The sequence below is a fragment of the Boleophthalmus pectinirostris genome, unplaced genomic scaffold (genome assembly GCF_026225935.1).
Source record: "Boleophthalmus pectinirostris isolate CB_2022bp ecotype Guang Dong unplaced genomic scaffold, ASM2622593v1 HiC_scaffold_13, whole genome shotgun sequence".
NCBI lineage: Eukaryota > Metazoa > Chordata > Actinopteri > Gobiiformes > Gobiidae > Boleophthalmus > Boleophthalmus pectinirostris.
The window spans coordinates 12892662-12909277 of NW_026571036.1; the positions used below are offsets into that span (position 1 = coordinate 12892662).

General features: G+C 38.3%; 1 protein-coding gene across 1 annotated transcript in view; it reads left to right on the forward strand.

The window, feature by feature from the left end:
* Nucleotides 1-12363: 12363 nt before the first annotated feature.
* Nucleotides 12364-16616, forward strand: part of nudt14 (nudix (nucleoside diphosphate linked moiety X)-type motif 14) — a 33696-nt gene continuing 29443 nt past the window's right edge. Inside the window, exon 1 of the mRNA XM_020920874.2 lies at nucleotides 12364-12518. Within this exon, the coding sequence (XP_020776533.2) occupies nucleotides 12438-12518 (81 nt within the window). The 5' untranslated portion in view covers nucleotides 12364-12437. The remainder of the gene's footprint in view (nucleotides 12519-16616) is intronic.

The window sequence follows — 16616 nt, forward strand, 5'->3', positions numbered from 1 at the left end:
ACTTTAACTCTTTACTTGCCTGTCCCTACTGAACTAGATGTATAAAGGTAGCTGTCACAAGATTGGAGACTCCAGGTATGTTTTTGAGGAGATAACAACTTTATAACATGATTTAAAGCTCACAAGAATCCCTTTTGTGTAATATAGGAGCTATAAGTCGCTAATTGAATAATATTGACTTGACAGTTTACCCTCTGTTGTTACATGACCCCACAAATGACAGCCTTGTTGTTTCTTGGGGTCATTTGTCACATCAACTGGCCGGAGACAAACCAACGGGGTCAGCGCGTCCTCTGTCTAGTTTGGAAGACCTTGACGTAAAAAGGTCAAAGGTCATGTTCCAACTGTCCGCTCTGGAGTGAGTGAGCCATCAGGAGAGACGAGCCCCCCCCTCCAACTCCACTGGACACACAGGCAGCGTATGGCTTTCCCAGGCAGGCAAGGGTTAAGTTTGGCTAGAGTGGCCGTTGGATCATACGACCCCAGGGTTCACTCAAATTAAGCTTGATTTATGTCATATATTGCTCTGTACTATACTATACAATACTACACTACTATATTATGTATGTTTTCAAATTCAAAACAGACAAAAATTATCAATATATAAAACTTAAAAGAGTGCTTTGATGTCAGTCAGTTAAATTTCACATTTTGTAAGATTAATCCCAGTTGTACTATAAGATACAATACTATACTATATTACTTAGGCTTTCAAATTCAACAAACAAACAAACCTATCAATGTGTAGAACTAAAAAAAAATACTACCCTGCTTTAGTCAATTAAATTTCACATTTTGTTAGATTAATTCAAATAATTTTATCCCCAGTGTCACAAAAACTGCAGTCAGTACATCCACTCTTCTATCCTATTTTTACTTTTGTCAAAATTACTACTATTATTGACCTTTTTAGTGAGCTGTGTTGTAGCATAATTACTCTGGTAGTACTAGTAGTACCCTCTTTTTACAGACTAAAATTTGAATTGTTGTTTTTTTTTCCCTTTATTTCACTAAACCACAAATCCAATCCAGTCTAATTCTTTTTATGAACATACAACAGTACTGCACAATATTTAACACAAAAATGAAATATTCTCTGTTCATCTCCACTAGTTATTATTAAGAAAAACAAAATGTAAACCCCCTCCAGGCCAAGTTACAGGTTAGATCTGTGGAGAGGCAAGCCCATGCACAGTAAGAATGCAATTTTCAAGGTGTTTCTGAGCAATAAAATACTGGTAATGGCATAAATGCAAGATAGAATAGTTTAATTCCATGCTATTATTCCAGGTAAAGGAATAATAAACATCTTCAAGCGAGTGGCAGACCCTCCACAAAGGAATAACTTAGTGCACCTTTAACCTACATATTAGTCTTATTATATTTGCTACATTCTTCCCAAAATGGCGGCTGGTCCAGTTAAACACTTAAATCTTTATTTCAGGCCAAAGTGGATTGTGGGAGTTTGAATGTGTGCTGGCCATGTCCTCCTGCTGTCATCCCCAGGACAATGATGAGGTTAGTGAGGTGAGATACAGCTGCTATAATGTTCACATAACCAGGTTTAAACAGGCTACTCTGGTCCCATGGAGACACATTATGCAATTTAACCAATAATCTGACACAATTTTGTCAATTTGAAATCGCACACTTATCACTTAGTATCGTCCCCACATTACATTGCTTTTAAGAGCATCTTTTATGTAATTGCCATCCAGATAATTAGCTTTGATTTTCTAAATACAATACAATTTTATCATTTTTATTTAAGATGTCCTAAAAATATAGTAGTCATGATAGCAGTAGCACTTGGGAAGAACTTTACTGGACCATTAAATTACCACTTCTCTAAAAAGAATGAAGGTTGAAAGTGCCCTTTTGTTGTGTCTTTGGGCTTGGTTGTTTAAAGATGCACTATGTAACTTTTTCTAGCAAAAGGTCCTTTGCCAACTTGTCTCCATGGAGTTGTTATTTCTGTCTGACTGTCTTGGTTCATAGTGTAGCACCTGGCCAAGTCTTGAGCAATAGAACATATAAAATTTAGTAAGTGCCTGAGAGACTGGTTTAATGTCGTAGTGTGGAACATTCCTGACAAAACTGTAACACATCAGTGGAGATAAAAAGGTGGTGAATCTTCCGTTAGAAAAATTACAGAGTGTACCTTTAAATTAAGTTAATTGTAAAAATATCAGTCTGAGCCATGACCATCATTAACAACTATACAATAGTAATCTAACTATCCATCCATTTTCCTCTGCTTATCCAGGGCTGGGTCATGGGGACAGCAGTCTAAGCAGGGAATCCCAGACTTCCTTCACCCCGGACACTTCCTCCAGCTCCACTGGGAGGACTTTGAGGTGTTCCCAGGCCAGACGTGAGACATAGTGTGTCCTGAGTCTTCTTCAGGGGCTCCTTCTGGTGAGACATGCCCAGAACACCTCCTGAGGAAGGCGCTCAGGAGGCACTCGGAACAGACACCTGAGCCACCTCAGCTGCTCCTCTCGACGTGGAGGAGCAGCGGCTCTACTCCAAGCTCCTCCTGTGTGGCCGAGCTCCTCACCCTATCTCTAAGGGAGCACCCAGCCACTCTGTGGAGGAAACTCATTTCAAGCGCTTGTATCAGCAATCTTGTCCTTTCGGTCATTATCAAAAGCTTATGATCATAGGTGAGGGTAAGTAGGTAGACTGAGAGGTAACTTGAGAGCTTTGCCTTTCGCCTCGGCTCCCTCTTCACCACAACAGTCCGATACAGTGCCTGCATCAGTGCAGACGCTGCACTGATCCACCTGTCAATCTCATGCTCCATCCTCCCCTCATTCGTGAACAAGACCCAGATATACTTAAACTCCTTCACTTGAGGCAGAGGTAATCCAATTACCAACCTTGTGATCGGATGTAGACCCACAATATTGTCTAGGGGTGTGATGCTAACTGTAAGCACTGCTCTATCTGAGGCTTGTGAGTCTTTTTCAGTTTGCCACTTTCACACCTAAACAGGACCATAAACGCTCGTATTGATCAATGAAAATGTGCTGTTTAAATCCATTTTGTATGTGTTCTTGAGTTTTCAGGCTTTCACCTTAACCACATACAGACCCCTAGCGCAATGTCACTGCAGAGTATCAATAGTAACACAAAGCAGCATACAAAACAGGCTAGCCCCTGTTGCTACCTCATGCTTTGGACAAAAATATTGTGCCCTTTGTGTTCATGTTACCCGGGCATCGCTGGTGCACTGGCCTCCCACTGGATGACTTCACTTTAAACAGTCTGACCCCACAGCCTCTCTGTTATATGAATGTAACTGTGTTCCAGCTCATGTATGCCCCAGAGAGGAGTTAGTGCAGAAAAGACAATACACTCATTCTTAGCTCCTTTTCAGTATCAGGATTCTGACAAAAGGTGGAGGAAGATGTGGTGACAGAATATGGCTCTGATGGGAACACTTAGGAAGGTTTGAATAAATGTGTTGAATGACATCAGTATAAACTATTTGTAATTCTTTCTTTTTTTTTTTTTTTTTTTTTTTTTTGTGGTGGCACAGTTTTATGGTATTATTCATTCTGTCCTTCCTTTTTGTTCACAAAGTCCTCTCAAAATCCACTCTTGAAATTAATTTGAATAATCCATCTCTAATTATACAGTTAAAATCAAAGTATAATAAGTTAAATATGAATTAGTCTAATCATAATTACATTTCTTAGTCCTTGCCTGAGAGACTGCTAATGAAAAAGTTGAGGAGAATATTGTTACTTCTACTCTAATCAATTTGATTAATTTGAAGTTTTCATAATCTAGATTTTGAAAAATTGCTAAATCGTGAAATTGAGAGTTATTATGAAACAAGTTTATGTCTGACTTTCTTACTTGCAAAGCAGGGTTATTATAGACTGATTCATCAACCGGTTTCAATTCGTGGAAACTGTCTGACCTCCCAGCATTAGAATTTGTTTGGTCGACGGTGGGCAGGTACTTTTTTTATTTAACAAATCGCTCTATTTGGTCATGATGTATGTAATGTGCCACTAACAGGACTAACTGGTATATTAACCTTTTCCCAAAACCCATAGGAAGAAGGGCAATAATGTCTTTCCCTTGATAAAATTCACCAAACATTCTCTGTTCCGGCTTTACATCCTCTATCTCGGGAATCGTTGACAACACAGAATGTATGGCTCTTCGCTGATTGGCTGGTGCCCGGACTCACACTTCGGGGGTTCTTGCAAACCGTCTAGTGTATTCCGATTCCTGACCTAGTCACTGGAGAGAAATTAAATTGAGTGGAGGCACTAAGTGGCGCCAGCCTGACTAGGGTTATTATACACTTACAGAGCGTGTAAAAGGTTCATCTTTTGTCAGTTTTCCCCACATAAATTCACCATATCTTCTACTGAGGCATTATAAGAGATGTGTGAATGACCAAGCCTGATGCCCTCCCAGTAGCCTTTACTTTACTACAATAGCCTGAAGTCTGTGCTTGTTTTGGGAGAAGACAATGGTACTGTCCTGTTAAAATAGTCCTGTCCCAGCAGGAGAGAGAGGGGACAGAGGACACAGCTGTCCCTCCCTGTCACTGGTCCTCAAGACTTCATGCCTTTACCTCCACAACAAAGAAAAGACAACTGTCCTCACTGTCTTTCCATGTTATATTCACTTTTTTAACTCCAAAAACTGATTTATTGATTTTTTACACTGTGCCTACATAGAAGAAAATATACCCACCCCCAACAACCCACTGTGCAATGTCTACCACAAACTCAAATACAAATACTTTAATACACTTTTTAGCATTCAGTATAGGCTAAATAGTGCTAATATTGTAATTAGTACTACTTCAGTTACTCCTGCACTTGGTCCTGGTCACACATGGCATTGTATACTACTACTACTACTTGAACTACTACTATTACTACTATTAGACCTACTACAACTATTTCTACTACTACTACAAATTATCACATTGCTTTCTATTCTCTCTAACATTTGTACAAGTAAATACAATAGTCCCCCAGACACTGAGAGCCACTGAGTTGAACATGTCTTTTCCTCCATCATTGTGCCTGCTCTAACAGACTGAACTTTTGACCTTTTGGGAAAACACGTCCTGGGACACGTCACCAACTTTGAACAACAACAATAGCTTAACTAAAAATATTGGAGAGACGTGTTGGCTGTCTTGGAGAGAAGGAAAGATAACAGATCCAGAATCCAGTTATTCAAGGACTGGAGATACTAATTTAGCTGTCTCACCCAAGATGACATTTTTAGCATAGTATTGAAGCCAAGGTTTAAAAAAAAAAAAAAAAAAAAAAAAAAAAAGCTTCTAAAAGTGGTTTCTTTGTTAGAGAAACATTTCATTCAATGTTGTAAATTCAAATTTTTATGTTTTAGAGTTGCACAGACGCAAAGTATAGCTGAGACCAGATGTTGAGACTTGCAAATCGTGACTTGGACTTGAGTCAGAGTCACTATTTTTAGGACTTGAGACTTGAATTGATAAAATGGATGAGTACATGGGACTAGACTTGCACTTGAAGGTTACTGACTTGGGACTTAACTAGGACTTGAGACCTGTGACTTGAGAAGACTTGAGAAGCACTTTTAAATCTGAATTTTTTCTATTCTGACCATAATGATTCACTCTAAGATCTTGTCAAACCATTTAAAAAGGAAACATTTGCATTTCTACAACTCTTATACACTCTATAAATACTCATATACAAATATACAATGATTTTTAAAGTATAATTTATCTTAAAATTCATATAAATAGCAAAAATCTTTGCTATATTTGGTATTTTGGTTTAAAGACTTGAAATGACTTGAAGCTCAAAGCAGACGACTTGGACTTGACTTGGAATATGCGTCAGTGACTCGAGACTCCACCTGGACTTGCCTGCATTTGGGACTTGAGACTTGCAAAACGACGACTTGGTCCCACCTCTGGCTAAAACCTAATATGATATTATTATTAAAGCCACAGTATGTAACTTTTCAGCCATAAAATGGACTGAAATAAAAGCAGAATTTACTTTTTTATTTGAGTTGTGTTTATTGCACTAAAAACATGCACCTTTACTCTGAACGGGCTCACATTTCCACAAATCTGACTCTTATTTTTGCTGTAATATTCCATAGAAAGCATGGCATAAAACGTATCTATGCTCATGGAGAATGTTCCAAAGTATGTAGTTACTGAAACAATTGTCATTAACAGATCAAATCCCGTCAAAAATCTATATGCCTTCATTTAACCTGATAAATAGCTGGACACTTTGGCTTCACGTGGAAGAATAGAACTTCTAATCTGTACACGTGCGCAGTTTATCTTTTAAAACTTCTCATATACTTTCGTATCCATGGTGACCTGTCAGTGTCTCCCTCACCACCTCCGTCCTGTCACCCTCCTGTCACTCACTGTCCACACTTAGATCCAACACAAGACCCCTCTGACGCCCCCTTGGTCTTATCACATGACCCTGTGACACCCGGAGCTATTTTAAAAAGCTTTGCCTGTGTGTGGGGATTTGGGTGCATCTCCCGAACAAGGTGAGGGCGACTTCATGTCCAGCGCGGCCATTTTGTCCCTCACCCATCGATCACTAACAGAGGTGAGAGGTATAGCCACCGCCTGAGCTAAGTGCATTCCCCAGATCAAGGTCCAAATCCCTTCTTGACCCGCACTGATAAACTGTGAGCTAAATAGGCCGCAGAAGACGCCTCAGCTCTATGTAGTTTACAGCTCTCATAAGATAAATTACTTTACACATTTTGAGCTTGGGGAAAGTCCAGTACACCTATAAAAAAGGTAGTATAAAAAAGACTACAATAAAATCTAAAATAGCCTATAGCATAAATGTTACAGGAATATACAAATTTGTATATATACAAATACAATAGTAAAAAGTGGATCCAATAAAACGTAAAACTTTGTTCCATCTTGCTTTTTCCTAATCAAAGATGGTGACTGACCCAAACCCAAAGCTCCACAGTCTCTTGAACTAAAAACAGCAGTGGTTCCCAATGATTCACCCTGAATATCCCCTATGCGGCATTAATGTTTCTTAACTAATTATAAATCCAATAATAACTAGTTATTATAGCTATTATATTTTCTTATTTAATGATAGCCAAGCCAAAATTATCCCACAGAAACATCAAAATGTACTTCAAAGGAAACTGCAAATTCAAATTCTATTCAGTTCCCCTTTAAAACTGAAAAATATGTTCCCAAATAAATGGCAACTGCTGACATACCCCAGTCATCCCCATACCTCTGGCTGGGAAACACTGCTTTACAACCATAAGTATATTGCACGAAAACATTTGCAAAGTCTGTCCACATTACCAATAAACAGTGATATATGATGCCTTAAAGACAGCACATAAAGCGAGCTCTCCTGTCAGTTTGACCTGTGGCCTCAGAGCTTCATGACTTTAGATGGGTCTTTAGCAGTGTCTTTGGCAGGCTCCAGCCCAGTGTGGAGCTGAGAGTGAGGAGCCTGTTCTCCATCAGCCCCGTGCGCACAGTAATGGGTGCTGACTGGGAGAGCGCAGCACCCGCATGTTCGTGGAAGAAGAGGATTAACACGAGGTGGGTGCCCCCCGGAGCAGGCCACAGCTGATAAGAGGGTTTAGCAGGCACTTTATGGGCAAGCTTCCAATGAGGCCCAGGAGAGGAGACAATGGGGCAGGAGTTAAAGAAGACACATGCTTGATCATCTTTTAAAAAAGTTTTCTATGGCATTTTCTGGGCATATTTGACTGTAGTTGAGCAAAAAATAAATATTTAGTTCAATCCGTATGCGACCCAAAAGTTCGCCATCTCGATCGATTCTGCTCACTAAATAATGCCTGTGAAGTAATGACGTATTTTTGACAGAGTTGCATCTGTGAATTCGTATTCGTACTGAAGAAGCATAATTGTTTCATTTTCATTTCGTGACTGTAATTCTTGACATCGTAACTTTTCAAATCATATTTTGATGGATAAAATACACACAGCACATTTTTTGAATGACTGGACTCATTCAAGAGTTTACGAATATTTATTTTGTGCTCAACTGCAGCCAAATATGCAGGGATTTCACAAATATGCTCGGATTTCTATCTTATGCACACAGATATTTTTGAAAGGTTTCTTACTCCATAGTTTTCAACCCTGTAATGTGTGCATATACAAATTTCAGAGGAAAAGCATTTACAGTGAAGTTGTATTTTCCATAATGTGAACTATTGCAGATGCATGGTTTCAGTTTTCTAAGCTCAAAATCAGGCAGGCTTTCTATGTTCATTCAGTGACCTAAATTGTTTTATAATACAAACCATTGTGCCAAATGGAGTCATGTTGACATTAGCCATGCTGCTAATTTGGCACTTCAAAATTACTTACTCCCTATGGTTTCCAGCAGAGGGCATCAGACATCCAACCCGATATACAAAACGCAATTCTTTCAGAGCTTGTTTTACATATTAAAGACATATTTTTGAATGAGCTTTGTCAGAGCCAACATGAAAACAATATTATCTTTACTTGTTTGAACTGTGTTTGAGTATATACAGTATATCTGAATGCTATAGTTTAACATTGTGCTCTGAGACTGACTCTGCATGACAAACCAATACCATTTTTAAACTTCTCGTAATCCCCCTTTTATACAACTTGCGCTCTATATTCCCTTCCATCATTCTTCTCCCTTGTTCCTTTGTGTCCACTCCCTTGCTTCTTATCGGGCAGCGCAGCTTGGCCGGACCTGCTCCCATATGCCTTGGACTTGCCTGTTCCTCTTGTGGGTCCATGCATTGTTTGGTCTATGCCTGTATTTATTTAGATGTAAATCAGCTCACAGAAGTCCTTGGGCTGGTTTGCGGGAGGAAGTTAGCTCCGTCGAGATTGTAGCCGCTCAGATTGTTCCCCATTATGGAGCTGTTATTGATGTGATGGCTGGGTGACATCATGTAGCCTCACCCATTCAAGGCAGCGCGGGTGAGAAAAGCACCCACACCCTGATTTTATTCATTAGTCAGCACGATGAAGACTAAGAGGGGAAAAAAAGACTTCCTTATCGTGGTACATCTAATAGGTGTTCAGGGCACGTTAAGGTGACATCCATTACATCGATTGAACAAGCTACGGATATAGTCAGGAAAACCATTGTGCTGTTTTAAGTAAAGGCAGGAAGCACATTTGTTGACTTTGTAGCAGTCACAAAATCCATTTTAGTGAAGGCAAGTATTAGTAATGGCTTTAGGTCTTCAAATTATATAAAAATCATTCGTACTTACTAAATATAACTTTGCAACATGTCTTAATCTCTTTCAACCATTATAAGTAGTTCTCAGTGAAAAACAAAAATGTACATTGTTGTAAAATAAACAGTAGTAGCCCGAGAGATGAAGAGAAAAGGCATGATGCTGAAGTTCTGATGCAGAAGAAGAAAAACTTTGATAGTGTTTGTTACTCCCCTCGACTTTAAACAAAGCTAAAAATCTATCTTTGGTTTTAACAAACATTTATTCAGATATGAGTCTTTCACATTTAAATTAACCTCAGTGCCGATGGATGCCATCAGAACTATAGAAAAGAAACAAACTAAACCTAAAATTAACCCTCGGATACAGAACACGGACAGAAAAGTAATCACACAATAAAACAACACAAAATGTACCTCATTGGACACATTCACTCAAAGGGAATAAAGTCTTGTCTTCGTGAAAACTTTCAACTTAAAACAAAAATGTCTGTTTGGTTCAGATGTCAGAGCTCCTCATGTGTCTCCCAGTTAAGACAGTGCATCTGTTAAAAACTTACCCTCAAAACAATATGTAATTGGAAGTGGAACAAATCAAACCAAAAAATCAAACCAAAAAGGGGAACAAATCAAACCAAAATAAAATGAAATGAATTAACATTAACTTATGGAAAAAATAACTTATTTATTCTATATATTGCTTTTTAAATATATCATATGTCAATATGAATATTATAAAACATGAACTTAAATGTTGCCACTGATGGCAGCTACAGTGTTGTCCATTTCAGTTTTAGGGAGTATTATACCTCTGATGACACAGGCCAAGATAATCAGGACTCAGGACTGAGTTGACAGTAAGTGCCCTAGATACAGCACCGAAAAGGAATTTCTCTAACATGGGCTATTTAAGATGCAGCCATGTTGTTGGATGTGGTTAAAGTGTTTTGCCCAAGGACACAACAAATTCATAGTATTGCTGTTATTTCTTATAGCATTGTTAGACAGGTACATTAAATAATAATCCTATACACAAGCTGCACCTATTGTACCAATATTAATGGGCAAAAAATAGTAAATGAATAATCTAGCAGGCCTACATTATTATTTAGTAATGGTTGTAGTAGTTGTTGTAGTAGTTGTTGTAGTAGTTGCTGTAGTAGTAAGTAGTAGTAGTAGTAGTAGTAGTAGTAGTAGTTGTAGTAGTCTGGAAACAAAGTGCAGACAACTGTTATAGTGGAGCACAAAGCAGTTTTAGGATTCTCTATCAAAGGTCGTACACACATACCCCAGTTCATGGATATATTTTCATCTCATTCAATACCCCAAATTGACTTTCACTTTCACCCTTTACAAGCTGGTCATGTGGTTGACTGTGAGCTGGAAACATACAATATATCGTTAGCCTAACAGCATAGATGCCTAAGTCATATTTGAACATTTTCAGAAAACAAGAAAAAACACATTTTTTAGCAAGCACATGGTGTTTTTTATATATAATGTATAGAGATGACTAAGGCAGACAGTGATTTTAGACTCTAATAAGCGTTCTGATATCCTGAGGACATAGGCAATAAGGCAGGGTGTTGCAGCAGTGGTAGGAGAGTAAAGTTATATCACAATTTGGCCAAAAAAAAAAAAAAAAGGACTTAGGCAATTATGCTATTAGGCTAATGATATTTATTAACTGAATCACAAACAAAACATGCACAGTTACTCCCTTTTGCCATTGCACAACTCCTTTTTTATGGCACATGATACAAAGGCAGAGTACAGGAACTACCAAATAAGGGTCAAAGGTCAATTTTGAGCTCAGTATTTTTCACATACAAATATTTCCTCATTTAAGCAACTAGTTGTAAAATTTTGGACAAAATTGAAACTCTGAAGTCATTTTTCTCAGTTTCACACTATGGCAAGCTAAAGTATTATTTTGCCTTTGTAATGCAGTATTTTAGTCTCATTCAATGCCCCAAATTGACTTTCACTTTCATCCTTTACAAGCTGGTCACATGATCGACTGAGCTGGAGACATATAATATTTTTATTAACTAAAGCACAAACAAAATAAGCACAGTTACTGTCTTTTGCCTTTGCATGACTCCTCATTTTAGTACAGGAAATGACACATAAGGGTCAATATTTTTCACATACAATTAAAGCAACTAGTTGTCAAATTTTGGGAGCCCTGTCTATTATACTTTTGTCTGGACAAAACAGAAACTTTTAAGTCATTTTTCACAGTTTCACACTCTGGTTAGCTAAGGTTATTTTGGCTTTGTAGTGCAGTATTTTAGTCTCATCCAATACCCCAAATTGACTTTCACTTTCAGCCTTTACAAGCTGGTCACATTATCGACTGTGAGCTGGAGACATATAATATATTTATTAACTAAATCACAAACAAAACATGCACAGTTACTGCCTTTTGCCTTTGCACGACTCCTCATTTTAGTACAGGAAATGACACATAAGGGTCAATATTTTTCACATACAAATATTTCTTCATTAAATAAACTAATTGTCAAATTTTGGGAGCCCCGTCTATTATACTTTTGTCTGGACAAAACAGAAACTTTTAAGTCATTTTTCACAGTTTCACACTCTGGTTAGCTAAGGTTATTTTGGCTTTGTAGTGCAGTATTTTAGTCTCATCCAATACCCCAAATTGACTTTCACTTTCAGCCTTTACAAGCTGGTCACATTATCGACTGTGAGCTGGAGACATATAATATATTTATTAACTAAATCACAAACAAAACATGCACAGTTACTGCCTTTTGCCTTTGCACGACTCCTCATTTTAGTACAGGAAATGACACATAAGGGTCAATATTTTTCACATACAAATATTTCTTCATTAAATCAACTAGTTGTCAAATTTTGGGAGCCCTGTCTATTATACTTTTGTCTGGACAAAACAGAAACTTTTAAGTCATTTTTCACAGTTTCACACTCTGGTTAGCTAAGGTTATTTTGGCTTTGTAGTGCAGTATTTTAGTCTCATCCAATACCCCAAATTGACTTTTACTTTCAGCCTTTACATTATGATTGAACGTGCTGCTCTGTTTTGTCCTCGGCAGGCTTCCGTACGCATTCCTTCACTGTCAGTGCGGTGACAGCAGCAGAGCAGCAGCATCATCCGTGCGCCACCGATCCTTCAGCACCCGCACCCAGCTCCGAACCATGGAGGAGATCAACAACATCCAAGTGGTCCCGTGCACAGACTCCGACTACCTGAAGCCTCTCACGGTGCACTACAACCAGGTTTGTCCATATTTTATTTCACCCGCGCCACGCAAACACCAGACAAGAGATGCTGCTGGCTGGAGGATGCTAGCCCAACCCCCATTCATTTAGCGCCTTGGCTGCTAACACAACGTGAAGGCAGAGCTGACCTTACGCGCACACTTCAACCCATGGCATTGTCACGCTTTCCACTCCGCAGTGCTGTGTTCAGATGCTAATTGTTGATGATTTCCAAAGCGGTGCGAGTGATTTGGAGGTAACCTGTTAGCGGTAGCATGCTAAGGTTAGCTAATGCAGAGATGACAGGAGAATGAGCATCTCCAATCAGCACATGCTTCACGTTTAGGAGGACCAGAATTTCTAAATCAAAAACTGGGACACCCTCGGTTTGTGATGGTTGGTAATAATACAATTGTGAAACGTAATTAAAGAAAATTGTTCTGCACTCAGCCCATTCATGACTAACATGTGAGCAAGTATAGTCATATTTTCTTTGTGTTTTGGTCATTTGTAAGCAGATTTTCTATATTTTACCTCAACAGATGTCAATGTATGCCTCTTTTCACTATTTACAGTTATCAAATTGGTCCAAAATATGGACACCTGGGACATTTCTTGTGTGATCAGTGGTTTTGGATAAATCTGCTGGGACAGGGGACACAGGGCTCAAACCTGGGACTGTCCCAGGTAAAAAGAGAAGCCTGGTCACTTTATTCACGTTAGAGGCAGGAGGAGAGAGGGACACCGAGGATAGCGTGAGAGCGGACTAATTTTTAACATTAACTACATAATCATTTGACTCCAGTAATGCGCAAAGACAAGTGCCATGGCTCAACTGCGGGTCTAAATGTATAAAACACATGTACTTTGTTATTATCCTTCTTTCCTTCTCCTTATTCCTGTTATAATCCAGCTATTGTGACTGCTAGACGCTGACTTGCGACACTTCTAAGATCGGATAAATGCAGTAATATTGCAGTAAGAACCGTGCGCACAGTTGCCAGTTTGGATATTGTTAATGGGTTTCAACATTTTATAATATAAGACAATAATCTTTGGAGCAGCTAAAAGGAATATTGTTAATGCTGATATTGTTGTGATATTGTTGTAACATGCATGTCAATATAACCAGTGGTTGGAGCTTAGTATGTGTGTTAGTATCTAACTAATGTCACTAATGTCACTCAAAAGATAATTAAGGGATGTTTTGTTAATATGACTTAATGGGCAGATTGTGAGTATATTGTATGACAGGAGACAGGTCATGTGAAGACTTCAGTAAATTGTTAGAAAAGCCTCAGTTGCTCAGAACATTGAATTGTGTTCTTTTATCAACAAAAATAGATCTGAGCTGCTCACGCCTGCCTCTATTCTGAAGGAGTCAAGCCTTTGAGGAGTATAAATACTTCAAACAATATTATGTAACTTTTTATCCTAAAATATCCCCTGATCCCTGGTTGGTGGTTCGAATCACGCTCCTGACAAGTTGGTTGAGTGGTCAGACTGACTGACCCAAAGCTCATTGTTATTGTGTCCTTGTGCAAGACACTTGAGCTGTTCACCTCCAGTGTAAGTGTGTGTGAATGGGTGCGTAGTTCATTGATGTAAACTGATTTGTGTGCCCATGGTGGACAAAAAGTACTATATAAAAATGAGCATTTAACAACAAATTTCTTAGTTGTTTATAGTTTTCCAGCATTTAAGAGTCTCTTCTAATTATATAGCACTTGCAAGTTTTCTAAATCACTTTTACAGACTTAAAGTGGCTTTTCCTCCAACTGCGTGTCCTGATGGTCACTGCAGAAGTGTGATATCCTTCTCTCACCAAACAGCGGCTTGTGTCCAGAATGCTCTTATTTTTAGCTGTTTAATTATTTGTCCAGCTCACTGTAATTTAGTGCGTTACATCTGCCCCTGGACCGATAAGGCCTGGGCACTGGGTACACTTTTCCAAATACTTTTTCTATTTTGTGAGTGTTTCTTTTTCTGTAAGCAGATAAAGAAAGGGATTGGTCAATACTTAACAGATGGACAACATGAGGCATTTGATTTCTTGTCTATTTTCCACACTGCCAACTGCCTTCTAGAGTGCACTGATTTGCATTTTGTTTTTTTTTGCCTTTCCTTGAGTTTATTGAATATAGTGCTCTAATAAAAGAAGATATGTTATATGTTTAAAATATTATAAAAGGGCTCATATTATGTTATTTTATGATCTCTGTTATAGTCTTGTTTCCTCATCAGTATCTTACCTGGATTTTTTTTTTGCATTCACATTTTTAACTGTGTTGATATCGCAAGGTTGAACAGAGCATTTGGAGATTTGGAGGTGGACAGACTAATTACAAAAGGTTATTCAAACCTGTGAATAAAACAAAACACAACTCCAGGTATGTTTTTAATGAAGTAACTCCATTATAATATTGTGTAATATAGGACCTTAAACACAAATGCGTTACAATATGAAGTATTATTCCAGCAGTTCAAAACAGTTTGTTCTCAAAGTTGTTTTAATATGCTAAATGTAGTACCACACATACTACACAGTTGGAACCACTGTAATTAAATGAGTAAGCCTATTCAATCAAAGACAATCATGACTATTATGACATCAAAATATAGTTAAAAGGATTTTATTAAATGAATTGACATGTTAAAATGGAGCACTTCTTTTGTTAATCATTTTACAAAACTCTTCACTTGTCATCGCAACTCTCCCCATTTTATTTTGCACATTGAAATCAATATTTTCCTGTTCCCATTTGTTCCAGAATTGACAATTTTTTGTTTTTTTTACACCTGTGCCCAGAGAAAGAAGCCGGGGTTAAGCCTAAGTCCGCTCGATACAGCAGCAGATGGGTGACAATAGAGGCTGAGTTTTTCCCGTGCAGCTCAGGAGGGCGTTTCACTTTCACTCTGGAGCATCTTACCCTAAACCCTTTTATTCTCCAGGGCACATCTGGTCCCTCACTACCAGCCCTGTGTCCTGAGTGGATAATGTGAGTGTGGAGAGTTTGGTTCGGCAGCTGACCACTTCTCATTGACTCCCTGGATGCCCTCTTCCAATTTTGTTACCAGACTAGTTGCAGCGCTTCATGTTTTTCTAAAGTGGGCTAATTGAGCTGCTTTAATACATGAAAAATATTGATCTTGTCTGGTGATGGCTAATTGGCACTTCAGGTTAAAGGGAATACATAAAAGTTGTTAGCTGTAGTTCACAACCATTCCTACCATCCTAAAATAATTAGAGATCATATTTTAATCTTGTTTAACAACTTTCAACACCCAGTTTCAGTGTTACAGTAATCCTAACAACAACTATCAGCAGCGCACCATTTGCTACTTCCGGGTTTGAGATCAACTATAAGGCAAAACAAAAAAATTCTATTATTCTTTAACCACACATTGACATTATTTAGCCAAAAGTTATCTGTTAATGCAAATTTCTCCATATAAAATGTACTGTAGCCTGCAGCTGATACTTACAGTCAAACTAACACCACATTTTATAAAGTGCTCAACTTTAACTTTAACAAAATCATATTTCGCATCTCATATATGATGTGTTTTTTATACTAACTGGCATTTTACACTAGCATGCCCTAAAATTCAACCTGCATTTGACAATATGCACTTCATTAACCACTTTTTTCAAGCTATATTTGGCCCACAAAGTTAGAATAACACCTACTTTCTCTTCCCTATCAAATCTAAGTCCGCAGGAGTCCATGTTAAATGTTGAAGCTGTATTTCTTGGCAGTGACCGTTAAAACCAAGGGAGGAAACCAGTAAGTCCTCTGATATCACAGACACAGTATACAGGATCTGATTTGCCTGAGAAGAACAGACCCAGGGCATTAGTATTTTATCAGGCCTGTTTCTGAATGGCCCTCTGTAGCTCGCATAGAGTTTAAAAATTAAAAGCAGCAGGGATTTAAGTCTCCAGTTCATAAATATGGCACAGAGAGAATCAGGCATCCTGGTAGAACATGCAGTCATGTCTCATCTCACATAGAAAACATGGCTGCTGTGATTTTAGTGAAGATTTGTGCTTTATCATTCCCTTTTAACATTTAGAGCACGTCATGCAAACAGCCTCTGGTTACAGACGCAGTT